The sequence below is a fragment of the Dufourea novaeangliae genome, unplaced genomic scaffold (genome assembly GCF_001272555.1).
Source record: "Dufourea novaeangliae isolate 0120121106 unplaced genomic scaffold, ASM127255v1 scaffold16, whole genome shotgun sequence".
NCBI lineage: Eukaryota > Metazoa > Arthropoda > Insecta > Hymenoptera > Halictidae > Dufourea > Dufourea novaeangliae.
Window position 1 is genome coordinate 2,937,462 of NW_015373891.1, and position 25,387 is coordinate 2,962,848.

Genomic DNA, 25,387 nt, shown 5'->3' on the forward strand with positions numbered 1-25,387 from the left:
TAAGTATCATATTAGGTTTGGAATAAACTAGAAAACTGAATCTGACAAAACTTTTGTTTTATACTGTATTTGACAGATCCCTGTAGGCTATAAATGCATAAAATCCGCAGTCTAGACATAATTTTGACAGCACATGGTCACACCATCAATCATAAATCACTGATTCAGGCTATACAGGAGAGCCGAAAACCCTGAAACGAACAAGTGTTCTCCGACCCCCTTTCCCTTCCTCTCCAAAGACCCGCAGGGCCGCGACAATTGAATCCGCAAACGTAGCGGCCACAGATCGATACCGTTAACCGCGTGTGAAATCGAAGCGTCGAACGTACCGATTCGAAGATACCAGGCGATAACGGCATCTTCGTGGTCGAATCGTTCCAGGAAACTATGAGAGAGGGAGACACACACTATAAGCTCTCCACTGGAGTCTTTTTCCCCTCCCAAAGCGAAACACCTCCGTGTTTCTACCTTTATTTGTATCCCCGCGAGCCGCTCCAATGTCGTTTTATCGCGTTTACGACCTTGTCGAGCAAATGTACGTGCCGGAGAGCCGTTTGGACATTCGACGACGACAGACGGACAGAGTCAATTCAGCTTGTCCATAAACACCCATCCACGGTTACCGTCCATAAAACGAAATAAAGTCCTAGGCGCGTCGGACGCGCGGCTTCGTCGACGTCCCGGGGATGGGCGGACTCTCTCCGCCGGTTCCTGCGAGTGATGGATTTCCTCTTTGACGGATCGCTCGTAAACCACCTCCAAATGCTTTCTCGGAAACGGGGATAGAGTGAGGGGGATGGGGGGGAGAAAGAGAAAGAGGCCCAATACGGATTTCGAAGCGGACTCGCGGCGTTGAACGGTGTACTACCCTCTCGGCCTCCCCCGGCCGATCACGGGATCAGGCTGCTTAAGGCCACCCGCTGTTTTTAGAGGGTCTTAAATCGGGATTATGTCGGGATTACAGGATCCTGCGCACGGTGCACGTCCTCTCTTCTGGTAGCTGGCAAAGGATTGCACGGACCCATGCTCCACCGAGAAACCGAAAACGATCCTCTCTGGTCATCCCCCAGAGAAATCTCTTTCTGTCTGCCTTTCTCCCTCGGTTTGGTCAATGGCAGAGAGCACTCTTTAGACTTGAACAGTAATCACTTGCTTTTAATATATTTTCTTTTGGCAATTTGCAATTGTATCGAGTGAGTTTTACTGTTTCCTGAAAGTTCTGAAAGGAATTCTTGTGACATCCATTTTTTAGTTTGAGTAATAATCAATGGGTTTGTTGATATTTCGATTAACCCTTTGACTGCTAGAAAGGTGTATATACGGGGGGTTAATTTTAACTCGAGCACTTAAATTTTTGTGCTACTATTGAAAGTAAGAGAAAATGACTAGATAGGATGTACATGGTTTTAAGGCGTGCATCTGATTGTGATAAAATGTTTTTTACTCCTTATTTTGTTTATTTATTTCTGCATTTTTCAAGCTGATTTCTTCGCCTTTAAGGCCACTTCAAGGTTATGGTGTGTTGATCGTTGAACTCATCTTGACGCCAACAAACACATCGCGTTATAAAAAATACATGTTAATATGCAAAAAAAATACGATGACCTTGAAAAAGCTGTTAAAATGAACTTCGCAGGATTTTTTATCACCATCAGATGCACACTTTAAAACCATGTACATCTTATTTAGTAATTTTTTCTTACTTACAATAGTAGCGAAAATAATTTAGGTGCTCGAGTTAAAATTAACACCCTGTATGTATACATGCATTCGGAAAGTTGCCTATTACTGGCCGATTATATGTTTTTTAGTGTTTTAGTAAATGATATGGAGAGGATGCAGGGGAATAGATGAGAATAAGATAAATAAATTGAGTTTAAAAAGTTACTAAGGGCGAATATATGAACAAAGCTTACGGAATCTTTAGCATTGTTCGCCAAAGTTTGGTTTTGGCACTTCCATTTTTGCTGACCAAAAATAGGAACAGTTTATACTTTATATTAAATTAACTATTATTAAGTTGAAATGTTTTTAAAAATACTTTAATTTATATTTAATCATAAAGGGAAGTTTAAATTTTATATCTAATAAATTCTCTTATCGCTTGTTGCATAAATAAATAATAAAAATCAATTTCTGCGATAGCAGAACTCTTATATGATTAAAAATAGGGACATTGACCTTACGATTTAATTGCATCTTATCCTTATCCCTTTATTTTGTTTTTCTTATTATCATAACACATCCTATCGCTATTTTTTCTGCGTACCGTCAGAAATTAACAAATCCACAAAGTTAGTTACTTTCCAGGATCGAGAACTGTTTAACAATTTTTGCCTGAAGTTACGTTCGGTATTACAGGATTCGGGGGTTGCGGATGGTCTTCCAAACGGTACCAGTCGAGTCATGGGGGTGTGTCGTGCACCATTTTCGGGGTTTATCTCGCCCGACACGAAAGCAAACGTATATGTATAGCATACCGGGCCGTCTCGGTCGGTGCTAGGATCGTTTCGCGAAGAATTCGGAAATTGAAAACCGGGGGCGCGCGAGTGTCTGTGTTCCCCGCCGTTTACGTCTCGGCGTGTTTCGGCTTCCGTCGGTTTAATTGCTTCGCACGCTCCACCGGTTCTCCTCATCCTCCTACTCCCCCACCCCCTCTCGTATCGATCACTCCCAGGGCGCCTGGTGAATCGGAGAAACGGTTTTTCTATCGTCAATAATTTCCGAGAAGTTTCGTGATAAGGTTTGATTAGTGGTCCTTGGACGGTGGAGAAAGGGGGAGGGGGGCGTGTCGTGGATCTCCACTCTGTTCAGCCACGGAGAGAGAGATAGGGAAAAAGAGAAAAAAAAAAGGGGTTGAGCAATCATCGGGCAATTATTCGGAATGCCAGAATATAACGACGTGCCCCCGCTGATGATTGATGCCTTGGAGCGAGCCAACCGGGGGCCCGGGACGACGTGCGGTGTGATGATCGCGTTTTCGTGCAGAAACCCGAAAATTCCTTCGACATTAATTATTATAATGCGAATCCGATGAGATCTGACCGAACCGACCGACATTCCGTAGACCGGTAGCTGCCCGATCGGCCACGCAACCACGTACGGTCGTGCCCATGGAAATTGTGTCATTTTTACCGGGCAAAAAATCACGTCGGAGTTCGACTTTGAGTGAAAACGGATTCTTTATCCAGCGAATTTATCTCCTACGCTTCTGACCATAGAAATTGTCTATTTTATTTCGTAACGGGGCAACTATTTTACTGAATGGTCTTGCAGGAAGCTGATATTCTAACAAGAGGATATACAGTAAATCCTCGATGAGTGTTTGAAGGACCCTCAGAAACGTCCACAGGTGGAAGGCTGACTTTTTAATGAGATTTAATACAGTGATAGATCTTCGAATTTTGAAGCCAATGACACTTGTTTCAGTCGCATATGGCCATTACTTCGAACATTCATCGACGATTTACTGTATCCTGAAAATTAGAGGAACATCTTGACTAGATTATCTCTTCGTTCGACTTGACCCACCGAAGCCACTTGGTGAAAATCTTAAACTATCGTCTCGATTTATCGTACAACTAATTATACAACATAAGTTGCTTCAACCGTTTGAAAGACAGTTGTAACATTTGTGACACAGTTGTACGACATTTTAGAAATCTGTCAATCTGTCTTTGCAACTTATCGTACACCTTGAATCAACGATAAATTCGCATCATCTAAAGATCGTTTAACCCCTTGCCGTACAACATCGAGTCAGACACATGACAACGATTTCAAACTGAATTCAATAAACATGTATATTATTCCTTTTCTTTGAGTCGACGTGAAACACTCTTCCACTGGTATTAACATATTTAAGATTTACAATAAATCTAACACTCGTCATAAGAATAGAATTCCTTTTGTATCCAGGAAAATATTAACGATACAGAAATCCTTCAGAATGAAGTCATAAAAAAAATCGTGTAAGAGTTTCCTAATGGAGAAACATTCACACTAAAAAAGACCAGAGGCTCGCGACAGGGTATTCCAAGACGAAATCCCAGACACGATCCTGGGGAACAAGGCAGTAAGTATCGGACGCAAGTCACGGGGGAGGTAGCAGGCGTCGTCGTTTGGTACACCTGTCCAATTAGTTGCTCGCTCGTGCTCGAATTCGACCTACATTTTCCAGCGGCGGACAAGTGACCGGGTGGCTTCCAGCGTCCGAGAGGGAGAGACTGAAACAGAGAGAGAGAGAGAGAGAGAACAGAGCCACAGCTCTTCGTGGCACGTTCCAGTGCTATAGATAGCACCGCGCACACGCGAGCCGATGCCGGAGCACTCGGAGGCGAGCGAAAAGCATTTAGCAGGATGACGTTCGCACATTCTAGACGTCTCGACGCCAGCCCGTTCTCCGCCGATCATCCGTTACGTTCCCCCCCCGTGACGTAATTGTCGAATTCTTGCCCCCGACAGTCTGACTTCGCCGTCGACTTCCCATCAAACGTTTCCCGCCCTCTCCGTCGAGTCAGCTAGCTCTTGCGCTCGCGCGTTTCGACGGTCCGTGACAAGAATTATCGTCCGGCCCAGGACGATTGATCGATGTCCGTTCGAGTTTTTCGCGATTTCGAAGCGGTTCGGATCGCGACGTCACGAAGACACCAGAATGGGGGGGAGGGGGGGAAATGTATGGAACCTCGGGAGCAAAACGCGCCCGCGCGCAAAAGAGAGAAAGAGGTGGAAAGGGTAGTAGAAATCGGAGAACGGGTTCCGCGTTCTGCGGCCTCGAGTCGCTCGCTCGCTGCGGCCCGGGCGTGGGAAGTGAAATACGAGCGTTGTGGAACGGCCAACGGCCATTTCCATCCTGCCGGTTTAGTATTGGCGGGCCACTAAGTCTGAACTAATTTGCTTATTAATATTTCACAACAGCGCCGATCGCTCTGGGGGTTCTTGATATATCGCCTACTCCCACCCCAGGAACCGTTCTCTGTCTCCGCTCTTTCGCTGCTCGAGCTTGGCCTCTTGCGCCCGGAGGAGGACTTGTGCCTTTTCTCTCGAGGATTCGAGTACATACTTTGAGATGGAGACGGGAAAGCTTTGTTTCTTTTCGTAAATTACGTTTGGTACACTTACGAGCAACCTCGCATTAGGGGAAAAAGTGAGATAGAGGAAAGAGCCTTTCATGGGCGTAGCCAGGAAAAAGTGGCTTTTACCCCACTCTACAAGAAAAAAATTGGATATTGTCCACCCCTTTCCAGAATTACAAAATTTTTGTGTAATATTTAATATTGCAGTATAATTTGAAACACGACCAACAGCCTCCTTTGCATTTAAAAATAAAATAAAGAGTGTCTGACTACGTACAGCCTTTTTCACTGTGGCAGTCGATGTGTTAATATTTATTCTCCCCCCTGACTGATAACCTGACTACGCCCATGGGGCCTTCACCATGCTCCTACCATTTAGTATTGGGAATTACTGAAATTTATGCCAAATTATTTCAGTACCTGAAATCAATTTACCAAGTGGTAGGAGGCCTCTTACGCCACTTTTTCCCCTAGCGAAAGCCGAGTCTGGTGAACGAAAGCAGTCGGTGATTCCTCGAATCCTACCGCTTCGATAGATTTCGAAACCAGATTACTGTGATTGGTAGGGTGGACCAGGTAGTGCTCTTTTCGTTTCACCGACGAGGCAAGCCAAACTGGTGCCAGCTTTTACCACGATCTACTCCACTGGTGATGACGTTATCAGACACGTAACTACTGCGATCCGTGTCGTATAAAACGTGAGTGATGGAGCATTCTGTGCTTCGTGAATAAATAGTGTTAATAAAAAAAATTGTCACTCGTGTGACTACTCTTCTCATTATTGAGGCCTTCGTATGTAAGCTGTGTCCTTATGGAATTAATTTCCTAGAATTTTGCAAGCTTCATCAGGGGTCGAATGACACAATGATACTGATGTGTGGCTTGTAATGTTCCACTATTAAAGTAGAATGTCGCCCATATAAAAAACATTTTGAAGTGGTCAGCTGAACAATTAAAAAACTGGGAAGAGGGATATCCTGATTGGGTTCAAGCAGTAGCTTGTATCCCTTTTCATGTTGTTATAGTGTTTCATTATCTCCAATCATCTATTACTCACATTGTCTTTCTGTGATTCTGAATTCAGTGTTCCTCTATAAGAATGTAACTAACACTATCTTTTGTTAAATTCACTATGTATATACTTTCGAGAAAATTACAAGCCAACGTTGTTTCAATGAAATTCCCCTCTCCTAATCTTCCACATACACCGCTATTTTGTAAAGGAAAAACGAGTAGGAAAATATTTTGAATTTCAGTTCTCCTAGTAGTTTACAAAAAAGGAACCTTGGATTACTTCTTCATACATACTTACTATACACACGCGTGTTTCTGTTAAAATATTATTTAAACGATTCCAAAAATTAATTATTCTATATAAAGAAAGTTTCTTCAATAACAACCAGATACATATTAACAAAGGTAGCAAAGTAAAAAGAAAACCTTGCAAGATGATCAAGAGTCGATCAATTCCTCGAAGTACAGCTGAACGCTCCAGCGGTTTCAGCCGTCGCGACGCCGTTTAACGAGCTTTTCCGTCCAAGACAAAAGCAGGATACGCGCGAGAAAAAAAGGTACAGAGTCGTGTGAGTAATTACAGCGGCGACGAGTCGCCTCTCCGCGATTAACGTCGTTAAAGCTCGCGTCCGTATCGGCGCGCGTTTACGATCCCCGACGAATCCGCGTCGCAATAATACAGAGAGACGAAAACGCACGCCGCGTCTCGCGGCCATGGTGTTGCACACGCAGGGAATATTTGGGTCGTGACGCGACGGTGGCCGTCGGAACGACGGACTTAAACCCTTATTATTCTGGCAGAATGACAAGCTCGAATCGAAAGTTATTTCTGCGTGCCTCGACAAGCCGCTTGATTTATGCCTGGCATCGGACAATAACGCGACCAGGCCACCGTATCGCGGCCTGCATTGGCATTTTATAACCCTGTAAATAGCCGCGTCGTCGACGCGCGGCTTCTCAGAAGCATTTCGATTCTCGAGAATAACGCGCGTTGAATCCTCCGACGCGTGTAGAATTTGTGGTTAGAAGTCAATGATTTTCTTTGGATCGTTCCCTTGGGCATGGAAAAGCCACTGTCGATCCATAAATGATTGTAACGTTACTGCATTTGTCGAATGTTGTAATAGATAAAAAGTTGGAAGTATGGAGTATTCGGATTGGAGGAATTGTTGACTACCTAGGGAGCTTGATGATGATCCCAATTAGAAGAAATATCGCTAACCTAGGTGCCTTGATGATGATCCCAATTAGAAAAATTGTTACCAACCTAGAGATAGCTTGATGATGATACGAATTAGAAGAATTGTCGACTACCTAGGTAGCTTTATGATGATGCCAATTAGAAAAATTGTTTCCAACCTAGAGATAACTTGATGATGATACGAATTAGAAGAATTGTCGACTACCTAGGTAGCTTTATGATGATCCAAATTAGAAAAATTGTTGCCAACCTAGAGATAGTTTGATGGTGATACGAATTAAAAGAATTGTCAGCTACCTGGGTACCTTAATGATCCGTATTAAAAAAATTGTCCTGAACCTAGGTAGATTGACGATGGAAGCATTCGTTGTTAAACTGCAGGATTTGAAGTTGATTTTCAATCTAGATCTAGATAGAATGTTGTTACCATTTTCTTTTCCAGTTGCGTTATACCTATACTGACATTGAAACAAAGCTGGAGAAGTAACCCGGCCGTACAGGAACAGAGTACCGGTTAACGTGCCATTTTACGTCACATCAAAGCCACGCCACGTTGTTGGCAACTGCCTGACAGTCCTCTCATCCGTGCATCCCTCGTGTCCGTGATCGCGACCGGGTTCCTTTTCGTCCGCGTGCAAATACCGTGCTAAAGACTGCTCTCAACATTTCTCTTCTTCTTCTTCTTTTCTGCCTGTATTCGTCTGCGATGAGATCACGGTTGAACTCGTAAGAAACAGTGTCGATATTCGGCACAAACGTACCGGGACAGTCATTGACTGCAATTTTGGTCGACAGGTAAATTTATTATCATTAATAAGGTTGTTAAAATATTGATGATACCAATCCGCGGCCAGTGACTATTCAATCATTATTTAAACGCCGTTACAAAATTTTTGCCTAAAATTAATATCACAGTACAATTTAAAACAAGACGATAATGACTGTAGAACGAAATAAATCGTGTGTCTGGCTACATACGGCCTTTTTCACTGTGGCAGTCAACATGTTAAGAAGTGAACATCGTCTTCATTCCACAGAAATAACACAGTAAAATCAACAAGAAATACTACAATAAACCTTATTATGTAACATTCCAAACACGAGTATAGTACATAAACAAATAGTAACATCTTATTAACAATTGTCCCAACATTTTTCCATAACTCTCACCCCGAGGATGATTTCGCCGTAAAACCGGTCATCGTAGGGTTAACGATCCGCACGTCTCAGAAACGCGACGGGATCCAAGGCCTCCCTTTGCGGATCCGTTCAACGGCGTCCGTTTGTTGCGTACGGGGCAGACCTGGCAAATCAAACCGGCTCGTAAAGTCTATCAAGAGGCTCGTAATAGAGGCGCGAGAAAGGTCGGGTTTTATAGGCCGCGATATTATTCGGGGAGTTTATTGTCGCGCGGGCGGCCAACCGCGGTTATATAGGTCGCGAGAAGGTTCGTCGAGACAACACGGCCCACCCAGGTCGCTTGCGCGTCTCTCGGGGCCTTCTACCGAGGTTCCGTGGGTCAGGGGAACCGACGAAGAGAGGGGAACCGGAGGTGGAAGATGGACGAAGATGGACGAGGTGGAATTATTCGTTCGCGAGCCACGCCCTGGACGTTGATCGTGTTTTGTCTATCTCTTCTGGGCTAGCTCTGCTGAAACATCATCCCTGAGTGACGCGCGCGCGCGCACGGCTGGACGTGAAACGTGTACGGGGATTGGACAGGGATATAATAATTCTTGGGGACGACTGGCGACGGTGATACAAATGTCGAGAACGCGCGGGTGGAATTATGTATGGTTTCTTTTACTGTTTTCTTGATCAACGGAGGTTTCGGTTCTTAAGTCTTTATAGGACTGATTTTGGGTTTAATCTTTTTTTGTTTTATTTAGCCCTAAATGATCCCTGCTATTTGTCCAAGTGAACGTTCGGAAGGTTGTTATATTATTTAATTATGGGCAGCATGTGGGTGCTGTGGTTTAATCATAGAGACACACTTCGTAGGGTTAACCCTTTGAGACGTGAATTTTCTTTTAAGAGTAAAAAAAATATTTCATTATACAGTTTAACTCAATAAACTGTTTAGATGATGTTTGGTTTAGAAAAAATGTTTGTATGTTCCATAGTTTTGTAGAGTCACATTAGGTGAAAAGGGCACATTAAATGTACACACATTAGGACTCAAGTATCGCATGACACCTAAGAGAGATCAAGTTTTTCAAAGTTGCTTCTTAACTTTGTTCTTGAATAAGGGTTGAAGGACGTTGGATATTTGTTAACTACGTGAAACAGACGTATAAATATTCAATAATAATAATACCAATACTGGGTACATATACTGTATCTGCGCAAAATCGCATTTTTGGCCCGTGTCACTGTAACTAGAAAATTAATAATATTATACTAACCCTCACACTACTCATCTACTCGACAATCTGTACCAACCAAATTCCATTACATTTAGACGAAGCATAACGATCCATAAAGACCAAATCCAACACAATCGAAAGTTCCCCACGAGGGGTGGTGGTTTGTGCAGATCGACAAACGAATTCGACGAGTGGATAATCCCGTTCCCCCTCCCCCAAAAGAATCGGTGTTCAGGGGCACGCGATACAGGCTCGTTTTGTTTTCCGGGATTAGACACGGGGGACCGAGAGCCAACAAACGTGTGGATGCCACCCACGAATCATAAGCCACACCCGGGGTCGGCCCAGGGGTTTGCCACCGACGGAGATACAATTATTTGATCGGCCAGAGCAACAAGTGGCTGCTGGGACCGATGGAGGGGTGAGGTTCGCTGGGGGGATCGTCTATTCCAGCCAGGAAGATTTCGACGCCTCGATAGAGGGTCTCCTGGCACCAGCGTTCCCCCTCGGGGTCGATAATCCGTCTCGCGCCGGCGTTATATCGAGATCCTGGCATAATGAGCCTCTCCAGTTGTGTGTGTACGCGTGTACAAGCAAGAAGTCGGGAATGGTGTGACGCTTTAAAGGCTCCTGCGTGTCACGATTTTCGGAAGGAAATAATTTTAAAACGCCAACCAGTCGAATAGAAAAGAGGCGGCAAAGAAGCAGGAGGCAATAAAGAGCGACGACTTGAAGAGAAAGGGGACGCGCGTGACTGGTTGAAGGGGAGGGGGGACCCAGTGTATGCATGTGTGTGCGCGCAACCCCTCGGCGTTCCATCTCTCGCGACTCGGCTTGACAGTTAACTCCGCTAAGACGGATCGTAAATTACACCAATATTTCCGCGAAATCCTAACAAGATTATAAAGCAGATTGTAGCAGTGTGTACGACGCCGCCGCCTTCGGAACCCCTTTTCTGATCCCCGACGACCGAACGGACGTGCCGTCGAACGAAGAAAGAAACTGTAGAATGGATTCGCTGGTGTAAAAGGGGGCACGCGGGGGCGCGCCGCGAAGGGAGGCAGGGGAGGGGGAAGACCTATTTATAATGCGTTTGCGTCTTTGCTGGGGCCCCACCGGCCGGTGGAAGGCAGTAAATGTCGCGTGTATTTCATATGAAACTCCACCCCCTCCCGGCTATTCCTCGCAATGCCAATCTCGGTGTTTCGCTCGTCTGATAATACCCAGCGCTAACAAAGTTAACCCGCATGGGGAGACCCACTCTTCCTCTACCTCCCCATCCCCCCTGTTGCAGTACCTTTTTCTTCGTTTTTCTTCTAACGTTTCGCGCTCTTGGACGTTTCTCACCGTCTTATCTCCCTCTCTTGACTTCTCTCTCTTTCGTTTCACGAAGCTGATCACGGAGCACGGTGTATGTATGTTATTAAACGTTTATATATCGGACGATCTGAGACGATAAAGCATGATTCACACTAGGGGCCGAAGGTACGGTCAGATCACGATCAGTCGGTATCTAGGATTTAACCAGGAAATTCATACTTAATGATCAGAAACAAACTAGTGCCGTCGGGGTTTCTTTTTTTCATTTTTGTGTTCGTTCACTAGAAATGGAATCACCAGTAATTTCGGAACAATTACATTTTGCAATTACAATGTAATTTTAATTGTAATTGTCTCACAATTATATTGTAATTGTGATTTGGCTTTTGCAATTAGATTACATTTTTCCCAGCTCTGGCCAATAGTAGGTAAATCACACGTAAGATGTCTGCCTTCTAAATGCCACAATTTTAATTGATGATACATATAAAAGAAATGGTAATAAATCGACATTGAACGACCAATTGAGCAGCCCAAAAAAAGAATCAACGCCTTTTACTTTCCAACATATCCATAAGAAATGCTGTCACAGGATTACGTGTCAGCGATATTGACTGGTGACTTGGCGTAATCTGACTCTACCGCGACCGCAAATGTGAATCAAGCTTAAATCCATAAGAGAAACTTCTTGCTGGACGATAATCGTGCTCGATAGGTAATTTCGATAATCTTTATGCCGTCGTAAAGGAAACGATCTCCTTTACATTATAATCCAGTCGCGTGGAAAATCAATCGGTTTTCATCGTGAGCGTATACCCCGGTGCGTTTAGGGGACCGTGAAACGTCCTCGAGGAATTTCGAGGCATCGGTGCAACCGTCGCGGCGGGACTGCAAATTAGCTCGTAAAGCGCGCGTCGAAAGTAGCGCAGCCAGCCAGCAACATGCCTCCCCTCGCGAGAAGTTGCCCGGTCGGTTCGGTCGAGCCGGCCTCGCAGGCGTGAACCAGGGTTTTTCGGGCCGGTTAATTAAAAAACACACATTCATCCGCGGAATCCACACGAGATTGCTTATTAACTTAATTGAATTCCACCGTGGAACGGCCGCCGCGGCCGATGGTAACGTCGACGGCAGCGACCCTTGCGTCCGCGAGGTGTTCGAGTTCCTTCAACCTTCGACATCGGTCCGTGCTTTAGCATCGCGTTAAAATTCCATCGGCCAGGCATCGAGAGGAAAACGGAAGGTGTTTTGTAACGAACATGAACCCGTTCGAAGGAGAACGTAATCCGTTGAATCGCGCTCGGGATGGAATTTCTTCGCCGGTGATTTGGTTTAAGAGTTCGTGGTTATGGGAAATTAAATCCTTCGAATCGCGTATAGGATGGGATTCCTTTTACGGCGATTCGGATTAAAAACTCAAGGTTATTGGGTACTAGAAGTTTAATCTTTAGCGTCCCCACAGGTCTTGTATGATTCAAGTTCGTAGTTTCTTTTAACCAATCGTGTATAATTGTCTGGTTAACTTTCATATAGGATTTACATGATAATTTGGGAGCAAAGATCGCGATCACGAGAATGTTAGTTTTGCCCTCTGAAGTACAGAGAGTCGGATCTGGCGGCTAGGTCAAACGTGACTCGTAGCAATATCTTATAGATACGTACACACATATAAGATGATATTCTCTGTGTCGTTACATAAGTAGATCACTGACTGATAACTGGTTAATCTTGCATTTGCAAGTCGACGAACGTTTCATGTGAATGGTTATACAGGGTGTTGATTAAAATGTGGGACACTTTTACACATGGTGGACTCTACTTGCTGAACGAAGACGGAAATCAAGAATAACGAAATTGCATTTTAGGCCTCGTTTTCGAGTTATTAATTGTTGAACTTATTCTACTTGAAAGGAGGCGCGTTCTTCAACTTTTTCGTGAGTAAAAAATAATGTAATACCAAGGGTTAACGAGCTTGAACACACCGAGAAGGTTCATTAACACTTCGAGTGCCATGTCGGTCATCGGTGACCGACAGTAAATTAAAATTACAGTAATTTAAATACCGTTACAAAATTTTTGGGTGAAATTAATATCACGGTGTAATTTAAAACAATACCAACAGTCTCTACTAAATAAACGCATCACATATAGTTCCAACGATTTAAAACTTAAAAAAAAATAAAGCGTGTCTGACTACGTACGACCTTTTTCACTGTGGCAGTCAACATGTTAATTGTGTTAAAATATTAATATACTAATACATACTCACATTTATTTTAACAGGAAAAACCCTTTCACGCAAACATAGTATGAATATAAACAAAACAAATATTGAAAAGACAGTATTTTCAGGCCCTGAAAAATGTAATTTCGGTTTATACGGCTGTGAATAAGCCTGTGGGGGAGCAACAATGGAGGGGATGAAACAGACGGTAACGCAGTGGTAATATTCCAACAGCAGCTTATTTCAATAGATTCCAGGGTCGTCACGCGAGATTCTCGGAAAAGTCGTTTCGCGCGCGTCCGAAAGGCTTTTAAAAGCGGAGCGCGCGGTCGGCCCACGGCAGGCCCGAGGAGTAGTCTTCTGCGTCGGGTTAATAAAGGCCTCCGACATAGTCGATCGTTATTAGATCGGGGCACTCCCCCGACCCGCCGATTCTACCCCGCCCCGATATAACCTCGCAATAACCCATAAAATGCAACATTTTGTTTCGTATACCAATTACCCCCTCTACAGGACGCATCGCCGTAGAGAGAGCCGGCTGCGCGCCATCCAAGACCGCTCGTTTTCGGTCAGATCGTCGTCCTGCCCGATTCTTTAAACACGATGGACGAAGAAAGAAACGACTCACCATTATCGAAGATACCCACCCAGTTTCATTTCGTGTTCGCGCAGTCTCGTTAACGTCTATCATTAGACACGACCGACATCGAGACAGCTAGTGTCGGTGGAACGATCATTAATCCAAAAAAAAAAAAAACGACACCAGAAGTGGGCTGCCCAGGTTCGGTATTGTTCGATTGTTGAATATGTAGTAGGTGACACTGGGTAGATAAGGGGAAATTATTCTGTCGGGATACAGTAAATCCTAGATGAGTGTTCGAAGGCTCCTCGGCGCTGAAGATGAAATATTTCATAAACTAATAACGATATGCAGCTGGAACAAAGATCATTCGCTTCAGAATTTCAAGCTCTATCACTGTGTGCTAAACACACACACAGTTCTATATACTACACTAGACCGCTAATGTCCATAGCTTGGCCCAGAAAAAAGTGATGTGAGTATTGGGGGGTGTTTTATATTCTTATACAGACTCCTCTCGATTATTGTCCCAAACTTATAGGGAGAAATGCTTCAGACATTCGTAAATTCGTTTTTTGCCCGAAGCCCGAGCCTCGGTAACAAAAACCACCCCCCTCCCCCAGTGGCGGGGATAATGGCTGGATAATAATCTTGTAGAACAAGCCAGACGATAATCGAGAGGAGTCTGTATTCTTATATTCTTGCCTACCTGCAAATGGCGGACACCCCCACCACTTGCATCACTTTTCCCTCGTCTATTACCGGTCTAATATAGTATATAGAAGTCCGTGACTAAACCTCATTAAAAAGTCAGCGTTACTCCTGGTGACACCCCGTTGTCAGTGTCGAGAAGCCTTCGAGCACTCATCTAGGATTTACTGCAGTGCACAAAAGACGCTTTCCGCCATTGCGTTTACCGTCTTATGTATACATATATCGTAACGATAGAATCGAGGGGACCGTAGGAATTGAACCGAATCGTATTCGCCGAACCTGGATGCCATTGTATCGACACCTGGGCTCGACTTTCGGCGAGTACAGCCGAACCGTCGAAAGTGGCGAGGAAGAAGGTTAATAGGGGTGAGCGAGTCCGAGCGATTCGCTTCGTATATCGGCGCCGGTCTCGGCCAACCCTCGTCCCCGTTCCACGGCGAGAACCGCGCGCGAAATTATGTACAACGAATAGTACATAACGCCTGTACGCCAGTCGAATGGCTACTTTGGCCAGTCGGTCGGGGCGAGCATGCAATGACCGCCATTGAGAGAGCCTCCTCGCCCCACGGCTCTCGAATACGCTGCCGGGACGCGGCCGCGGCGGCGGCGGTGGCGGCGGCGGCCATTATAAAAATAACTGCTGATTGGACGCCCTACCAAGAAAAGTCGTAATCGCATCCTGAAATGCCTCTTCTCTCTTCCCTCCGATCCCTCCCTCGCCGCTTGAACTCCCTCTGTTCTCTTCCTTCTTCCTCCTCCACTCCCTTCCCCTCCCCCCTTTCTTTTCCCCCCTCGTCATTTCTTTCTCCCTATCTTTGCATCTTTCTCTCTGTCTCGCCTGTTTCGTCGCGGATTTCTACTCGGTGCCGAACAATGAAGTCCCCCACACCTTCATCCCGGTTACGTACCTCTCGGGTCCTCCGCGACGTCCATGATGGTTCCGTGATGGGTTTCCTGAGGTGAAAGGGTAGGAGAAAGAAGATGACTGTTGAGGATTCGAACGTTCTGAAAGAAAACCTGATAACTTTGTGTGTATGTACTCGCTAATGTGTCAACCGGTCTGGGTGTTATAACGGATATGAGGAATTTTGCTAAATCGGTAAACGATTTAAATTACCAAGATGATTTACTGACTCATTAAAACATTAGTGACACTGCCCTTAGTCCATCTATGACATATAAAGTAGTACGAGATGAAGGGAAAGACAACGATTGTCACTTTGTGTGATAAAGCTACAAGTTTATTGTTAAGTTAACCTTACAGTATATAGTAGACTTATGTAAAATTCGGGACACTCTTGATGTACTTTTCGTATAAAAGAGTATGAATTGTATGCTACAACTCTCATTAAAAAAGTACCACCATTTTCCACAGAATCGTGAGCTATCCCATTCTGCTTCGCGAAAGATTCACGAACGATGATGCAGTAGCCAGGAAAAGTGCATAAAACGCGTTGGACAGCGAACAGAGGTCTCGAGTTCATCCTCTTGGGCTGGGACAGAAAGGATGGGAGGCAGGGAAGAATCGGCCGCCATTTTGCGAGCGCAGCTTTTATCGCCGCGCCCTATATAGGAGCATTATGCCTGGGTTGCCGGGTTGCGCGTATATCAACAATAATTGCAGGGCCAATAATAAAGCCGGAGGGGCCACGCTCGATAGCCCGAAATTGCTGGTTCCCCTACCCCGGCGTGCAACGTTTTATTGCCTCCACTCTCGGGAGAGCAGGAAAGCGTTCGCTAGCCCCTCGGTCTCGAGCAATTTTCTTACGCTAATAGCGAAACGTCCGCTCCAATTTCGTTGGTGTATCGATCGAATTTTTGGCGAAGGTTCAAGAATCTTCACTGACACTCGTCTAGCGAACGTAAGATCGTTTTAACCTAATGTGATGGTAAACGCCATATTTATTTTACTAATCATTTTCATTCCCTTTGCTATTTTATTATGTACACTGAAAATGTGAACCTCCATTCGTGAAAGTCACACAAGAATTATTAAGCTATTTTATGTATCGCTTGGATACAGAACCCCCGAAGTATAATCTCAAATATGCACACACGCATATATACATGTCTAAACAATTTTCTGCCCAATTTGATCTTCAGGCCAGTGTACAATAAAACAGCTACCACTGGTCAAAATTAATTAGTATTCGATCACTATATAGCATCCAGTGTCATTCACCCTTTTCAGGTTAGTATAAACTGGTACCCAATATTTCTTTTGTTTTTCAAAATGTTCTATCAGAAGGCTTTCCTTACTGATATCTGGCCTCGAATTGGCATTCTGTGAAGAGGTCACTTTATAGGTTTGGATACATTTACAACTAAGCCAACATCAACCTCATCATCCCAAGCGTCAATCTTTCAGTATTCTAAACGAACCAATAGACTCCAGATTCACAACACCCAGTTGAATCCATCGCTAGCCGTGTCCGATCCACAGCTACACTCGCTGTGTTTCAGCTCGGCTCCACTCGGTACGCCGCGAGCCACACCGAGCCTAGTTACCTCCTCTCGCTATTATTATTGCAGATACTGCTGCCGTTTCCGCTGCTTCTTCTCGTTATTATTCCCCTGCGTTGTTGTTGTCGTCGTCGTCGTTGTCGTTGTTGCTGGCCGCGCGTTAGAGCGAGGCGTGTTTCGTACGAGGAATCGTTCGCGAGCTCGTAAACAGCCGCAAAGGAGAGCTCTCGCACGCGCGATAGTCACGAGTATTGCCCTTGTTAACGCCCCGTTAACTCGAACCTCTGGACAAACTCGTAAAATTTACCGGCTTCGGAGCCGGGTACGCGCGCTGCCAGCACGCGGCGCGTCTCGGCGGCTGCCGGGTGAATTTTCGCGTGACTTTAAATCCCCGATCGGAATTATGTGTTTAACGCAAATGCGCGTCCGTTTCGTCATCCCGACTCGGCGAACATCTTCACTGGCCAACCGATTTTTTCATTCCTCCAATTTTCTTCACACGGATTTCTCTTCTGACAATTTCCGAGAAATCGAAAACTCTCATGAGCTGCACCAACCGATGGATCGAATCTGATTGACTCTACGTTCAGATAATGAGACCTGTATGAAAATTGATCACCGAGTACGGTTAAGGGTTTCACACATAAGCAGTGCTCTGTTATTACCTATCAATCCGCGCAAAGCCTGAAACATCACCGAATACACGAAAGTTCAAGACTCGTTCGCCGATTATTTTCGACCTCGAACGCGTATTTACGAGGACATCGTGTGAAACTACGGTAACGCGAAGGCTCGTAAAGACCGACGTTTACGTACACGTAGCAGAACCCCGCGAGATGGCCGCGTCGCCGTGTCGCTACTCCTGTTAACACACCGTTAACACGAATCTCGAACGGCCTCGTAAAATTCGACGGCGACGGGGATAACATGCGTTCGTCGCGTCGATGAAATCCTACGGTGTGTTATAGGAATCGGTGCGAGGGACACTTACCCGCGGCCTCGCCATCTTGCTTCCTCTTGCAATCGTAAAGCGGAGATTTGCGGTCGTCCGGGTGTGTAACCTTCGACCTGCGTGCATCCGTTCGCGGTTTATTCGAAAACTTGTCAAGATCTCGTAATCATCGGGGGTGGTTCCGTAGAAGTATTATGACCGCTCGTAACGAAGATACCGCCACATCTCGATGGAATTACGATTCCAAGAGGATCCTTTATTCCGTTGTCGGTCACGATCGATCCGTCACTCTCACCGATCCTCCTCCCCCCGAGCTTTCTCCCTTCGATCCTCCTCCCCCCGAATCTTCTCCCTCCGATCCCCCTCCCCCCGAACCTTCTCTACCCGCTGATCCTTCTCCTCGCCGATCCTCCTCCCTCTCCCCACAACCGACTACCCTTCTCGTCCAGCGGTGCTCCGCTTTCGTTCTTTTGTTCTATTTGTTGTACGATACGGGTAAGGAGATCGTAAAAGCCGCGGCGCTCGCGTGATCGTTACGAATTCGTTATTGCTCTTGTTAACGCCCCTTCGCTGGAAGCCTTGGACAAACCTCGTAAAATTTCAGCCGGTGCACCCCGCGTAAAGCATCGTCGAAAATGCGCCCGAACCGATCACGTGACGGATAAGGAGACCCCGGGTCTCGGGAACGGGCGAGTTCGCCTCGAAGCGGCCGATATACACACCCGCCTCTTTAACCATCGCCTGTCTCTTTTTTTTTCTCTCTGTCTCTCTCTTACTTTATTCCCCTTTGCTCGCTCCGCGGTATATACTCAGGCTGCGTTGGAGGTAATTTCGACTGAGAGCGATAAGGGAGCTGTGACAAGGACAGTAATTACGATGGATTCATATTTTTCTGCAATTTCTGATCGCGTCGGACTTCCATGCTATTTCCTATAATCTCACTTGTCAATCTTTACCCCTGGAAGGACGCTACGTGATAGCTGGTGAATAAATTATCGTTTCTACCGTTGACGATTCTTCTAATCCATATCACGGAAACCAAGATGGCGCCCTACCGTTCACATAGTTACTCTTACGTACTTAATTTTTTTTAATCTTGATCACTATCGTTGTTTGTATGGCAGTTTATGTTAGATCTATCAGTGTATACGACGTCCTTTGGTAATAATTAAAAAAAATTGTTTGTCTAAATTTTATAAATTGTAACAACTACAGTTATCACAGGAGAAGTATACGATGGATGTAAAGCAAGGGGCAGATTAAAAAATAAAAAGGACCTGTAGCCAGTCAAATGGTTAAAACTATATATTGAATATGAGAAAAAAAATTTGCATATTAATCGACGGTACACAAAATAATTTCGCACAAGGATTCCCAACCGTTCGCCCCCAGGCTTATCAGGACACGTTTTTTGTTTCAGGCACACCGATCAATCGGCTGCCGATCATGGCGAAATCGGTTCTGGATCTATACGAGCTGTACAATCTGGTGATCGCCCGAGGCGGGCTGGTCGACGTAATTAACAAGAAGCTCTGGCAGGAAATCATCAAAGGCCTCCACCTGCCATCGAGCATCACTTCCGCCGCGTTCACTCTACGCACCCAGTAAGTAGATCGTGAAGTTTCTCATCCGGGACCCTGTATCCCGCCCCGTGTCTGTTCGCCGGTGATTCGCATACAATGAGTCCCCGTGCGCGCTCTCGACAAAAGCGCATCTGAGCATGAAATCTGCGCCGATGACTAAGAACCCGGGGGCCCTTTTATGTTTCTCCGCTTCCCGAAGAAGCTGGCCCCCAGTGGCCCCGCGGTGTGCCCCTCCTTTCGATTGCTACGTCGAATTTGACGGATGACGCGCCCCTTGCCGAGCTACTCGGGTTACCATACAGTTAGAGTGGATATAAACGGGTAGGAGACGTATTGGAGTACGTTAATTTCCTTAAAGTACTGTTTACAAATATAGACTCCCACTCATAAGTATTCGAACACTTCATCGAATACACAGTAAATGTTACAATCCTAATCTATTTGAAGTAATATTATGAAAGGGTATCGGAAGATAAAGAGATCAAAAGTTCTCTTAGACCGATTTGGACTTGGAATGTACCATTCGATAGCTTGTCAAGAAAAATAGTCTGTGCCAAGTTTCAACCCTCTATAATCCGAATTTTCCATATTACTACCCTCCTGATCGAGATAGAGGCTTGAAACTTGGCAGAGACTGTTTTTTTCTTGGCAAGCTGCCTAATGGTATATTACAAGTCCAAATCGGTCTAAGACCACTTCTGAGCCCCTTATCCTCCTATACCCTTTACCTTGATAAAGATCCCCCTGACTGATAACCTGGCTACGCCCATGATTCTCAGCTACTATATTCTCCAAATTGTACGCAACTTTTTCCGTACATTACACAGAGACACCAGTGCACCAACGCTTCTTCTATCCGCTAAAACACGATTTTCCAAGTGGGAAATCTTTCGCCCGAAGATCCTCTCGATTCAAACGCTTCCGAAGCTTTATTTACCCTCCGATGGGAACACACACGGTTGGCCCAACTATCACGACCAGGAAACACGTTCCCATCCCCCTATAATTAGATTTAAATGCCTCGGAGAGCGTCGCGGTTTCGCCCAAAGTATCAGAGATACCCACACGTATGTACACGGTAGGTGGAATCGAAACGAAACAATCGCGGTGGTGGCATGGGACATCAAAGGGCGGTAGGACGGCTTCCGGACAGCCGTTGTTTGGAGAACGGTATCATCATTAGCCGGTGGCCCGGGAACACCGTCCGTTGGTGGGTTGTTTGTGTGCTTAAGATGGCGGCTTGTATCAGGAACCGGCCCCCGTGTTCTCCGCGAAACAAAAATATACCATCGGCCGGGCACAAAAGAAACTGCTCCGCCGCCACGGGAGCACACAATATTAGCGTTTCTCTGGGCCGTGCTGCGAACACTCTCGGAAACATGGAAAGACGACAGCAGCCAGCTCGAGCGGCTCGTGCCGGTTTAACCCCATTCGTCACCTGCCAGAGGAAACGGACGACGCCGCCTTTCCGCGCCTCGTCCCCCTCTCCACGTTCCCGTTGTCCGAGGATCGAAGCGGGTGTCAAAACAGAATGTCCGTTCGGGACGGGGATTCGGCGAACACGGGTCGTTCCGCGGCTATCTCGTGGGGCGGAAGTTACCCGGAAAAATACGAGACAATTTCCTGGAATCAAAGTCTCCCGCGGGAGCTACCGCCGTCGGTATTACGGACTAAAATTAGTCGGAGCTTCCGGGTTTGCTGGCTGCGGGGAGCATTGTCTCCCGTCACTGTTGCCGCTTTGCGACCGAGATTCTTGCGAATTCTGGGCATTTTAGGGTTATGAATGTGATTTGAGTGTGCTGCTTATTTTTACGATTGACAAGTTAGACAGAGAGTTTGACTATGTAGGTTCTGCTAACAGTCTCTGACTGTAAGTGTTGTCGATGTGGGACTTAGGAACATGTAGCGATAGGTACTTGAGGGTGTTATAGGTTAGGATTACTGAAGCTTCTGTGACAAAGGCATTTATTGGTAGATGTACTGCCGATAACGATAATTATTCTTTGTCTTGTATTTCCATACAAAATACACTGTAACGTGTTTTATTTCATAAAGCAATATTTGGTCGGAAACGGTAGTCCCATTGAGCCAGCAGATGGCGCAGTGATCGGGGTCCCCGATTCGCTCGAGCAACGCCATATTGTTTTTCAAGAGGATAACAACCTCGCGAAACTCTAAGAGTCGCGGTAAATAGGACAATCGAGCACGTGATATTCTTTTTATCATTTTCTTACAGAGAATAGGAGTTCGTCTCCTAGGAGACACAACTTCTTGAAATCAAAGTTTCCCACTTCCTCGATCGACATTCAGTAAAAATCAGTCTATGCTTTCAAGTGTGACGACTATTTTTCAGGAAATCTTCGCAACTTTTATATACGTTACGTTACCGTTTTTGTTGTTTTTATGATCAACGAGATCGACGAAAGCAGGGGTCAGCAAGCTCGGTTCAGGAACAGAAAGTTAATATAAATTTGACGGTATATTTATCAACGAGCTATTTTCGTCGAGCGATTCGCGACGCGTCCGCGGGCGCGCTGAACAGGAGGATGAAATTAATTGAGGGCCGCAGATTTGTCTCGACAAAGGAACCGTTTCGTGCGAGTACATCGCGGCCAATCGAGAGGAAAAGCAAACAGCCGCCTCGAGACGGGCACGTGCAGGCAACAGCTGTTTTCTTTCGCGAAGCCGTTTAATCGTCCTCCACGGTGGATCTTGGTGCACGGAGCGTTTACCCACACGGATCATTTTACAATAAATGTATCGGAACGAACGATCACTACACACTAGTAATAATCACGTTATTTTAAAGTTTATAATTGGTAAGGTAATAGAAATTTCTATAACATAATCTAGAAATCTGACTGTACCTTGTATACGCACGATTCTAATTTGTTATCTGTTATACAGGGTGTTAATAAAAATATGGGACACTTTCGCAGGGTGGATTCTATATGTCAAATTAAGACGAGAATCAAGAATGACGAAATTACGTTTGAGGCTTCATTTTCAAATTATTAATTGTTGAACATACAGGCAAAACACGTGTAAAATACGTCTCACGCGACTGGTTATTCTAAATACTTGAGAGAATCATTCAATTTTTTAAACACATTTTCTGTTATAACCCGCCTTAACACATTGGCTCCCACAGTGAAAATGACCGTACGTAGCCAGACATACTTTCTCTCGTTTTTTAAGTCATAAATCGCCGAAAATATATACGTATAGTTAATAGAGACTGTAGGTCTTGTTTTAAATTATACTGCGATCTTAATTTTACGCAAAACTTTTAAAATATTTAGATAATCCATATTTGGGTGACGTGCAGTCAAAGATTAATGCATAGTGTCCCCAAAATCGTGGTACAACCGCCCAGGTGATAATTCTTTAAACAAAACTAAGCAAATTAGAAATAGCATTTTTTCATTTAAGGCTTAGTTTCGGAGATAGATAATCAAATTTCATAATGTACTGGATACGCGTCCAGTTGAATGTGACTTGGCCATCGCGTCTGATCATTGCATTCCGTATTTACTTAATATCATGACGAATACACGCGATTCAGATCAATCTTCGAGTTCGATTTTCTCGAAAACGAAAGCTCAATCGAAAAAAATGTATTCTTTCATTTCGATTTATTTGTCGTAGTATTTCTAAAAAGTGGGCACCATAAGGTAGGGTGACTTTAATTCAGGCAAGGTAACTGTGTCCAAAAGTCAGAGAATGATCATTTTCGATTTTACAGCTCAGCAAATTGCTAAATTAACTTAATTTTCATTAAAACTGAGATTTTGTCAAAAGTGATCATTTTTTGTTTTTGGGACGAAGTTACCCCTAATTGAGTCAAGGTTACCCCAAATACGGTACACGCAACTACACTTTCCACCAACTGCATCTAGATATTGATCAGACATTCGTCTCGAAGATCCGTCTTGACAAAAGCGAAAGCACCCTCTGGAGAAAAGGTGGAGGGGAACCAAGCTCGACAGAGCGAGGCGAACACGCGGGCTCTCCGGAGTAGCGCGGGCTAATACGAATTACACGTGAAAATAACCCCTCGCGACGCTCGGCGCGTGACGCGCGACAGAACGTCGGGACGCCGGCGCATCCATCATTCCGGCAACCGGTTATCTCTCCGCCAGTGGAAGAGGGACAGACGTAGGAAACGAAAATGTAAAAGGAGACACGGTCAGACGGTGTGAAGAGAAAGGGAGAGAGAGAGAGAGAGAGAGGGCAAATGTATCGCCGCGATGCTACGACTATATCCAGCCACGCGCCTTCCTCCGTGTAATTATTTATACCGCGAGGGAGGTAGCCCGGTCCATTGTGCTGAAGGACAACGCGCGATGCTTTCGACAAATTTCACCTGGTTCGAATGAATCATTCCCGGCGGGACCCATTTCAAACGTTGATTGAATCGTTGAACGCGAGAAGATGAACGACTACCAGCCGCTTTTGCCAAGCTTGGGACCACGTTTCTCCGTTGAATCACAAATAACACGATGCACGGGTAATAATAATGTAGATTTTTATCGTAGACGGATAAAAATACGCCACGTTGGATGGTCGCGTCGCCGATGAATAGGTGCACCAAGGCACGCTCGAGCGGTTTTATTCAACCGCTTAGTGTCCCAGCGGACGCGAGTTAACGAGACTCGACTCAGAACTGGTCTCTGACAAATGCTCACGCGCGGAGCTCGAGGAGCCAACAGACGGGAAATCGGTGCCAACAATCAGTCGGGACTCCGAGAAGTCGACGGGAAAGGATACCGATGCGTTGTTCGATGTTCTCGGCCAGGCTCTTTGAAATCTTGGGAGATTTCTAAAACTGCTGGAAAGCTGAAACGAAGTCAATATCTTGGAAAAGTCTTATGAACCACGATACTACGGTACTACGATATTGCGATACTACGATACTACGATACTGCGATACTACGATATTACAATACTACGATACTGCGATACTGCGATACTGCGATACTACAATACTACGGTACTACGATACTATGATACTGCGATACTACGACACTACGGTACTATGAAACTACGATACTACGAGACTACGGTAATATGATACTGCGATACTATGAGACTACGATACTATGATATTACGATACTTCGATACTACGATACTACGGTACTATGATACTGCGATACTATGAGACTACGATATTATGATATTACGATACTACGATACTATACATATTTGAGAATGAATCAACGATTCTCGGTAAACTCGTTGAACCGTTGCATCGCGACTTTGATTATCATCTACATAAAAAGAAATCACACGGTCCCTTTCTTAAAGTAGATACCCCGTGTACGGAACATGTGGAAATCATCCTAACAGAAGAATGTCGATAAATAATTTGATATATTCGACCAAGCTGTCCGGGATCATCGAAGACATTCTAACCTACGAGGAAGCCGAATACAAGTCGAAGTCGCTGAAGCCTCTTTAAAATCGACGTGTCTCGACGGTTACGGTTGCCATTCAGGTACAAATTTCTCGACAGGCTCGTTCGACCGTTACAGCGCGAATTTGATTATCACCCAGAGGAGGGAGATTTATGCCCATGGTCCATGGACGCACACCTGGGACAAAGACTCGCGTGCACACGGTGAGGAACCCCGGCGAAACTATGCGGCCGTCGTTGTTGAAGCACGCACGAGACACAGGAACTCTCGAACGGGCTTGAGAGGGGAGGAGGTGGAAGGACGGAGGATGGAACGACCGGGCCGAAGGGCTAGTTTCGGCCGCAGTCTGGCAGACAATCGTAAAAGCCGAACGATCCCTGCGCGAATTATAGGCCGCGGTTCTCTTGCGGGAATATGTCTATCCATGAACGTGTGTGCGAGAATGTCTGTTACCCGTGGCCCACCTCTCTTAAAGGTTTC

General features: G+C 45.3%; 1 protein-coding gene across 1 annotated transcript in view; it reads left to right on the plus strand.

Annotated features, from left to right (window-relative positions):
• LOC107188018 (protein dead ringer) overlaps positions 1 to 25,387 on the plus strand; it is a 161,531-nt gene that overhangs the window by 128,050 nt on the left and 8,094 nt on the right. The window contains exon 5 of the mRNA XM_015576242.1: positions 19,327 to 19,510. Coding sequence (XP_015431728.1) covers positions 19,327 to 19,510 — 184 coding nt within the window. The remainder of the gene's footprint in view (positions 1 to 19,326; positions 19,511 to 25,387) is intronic.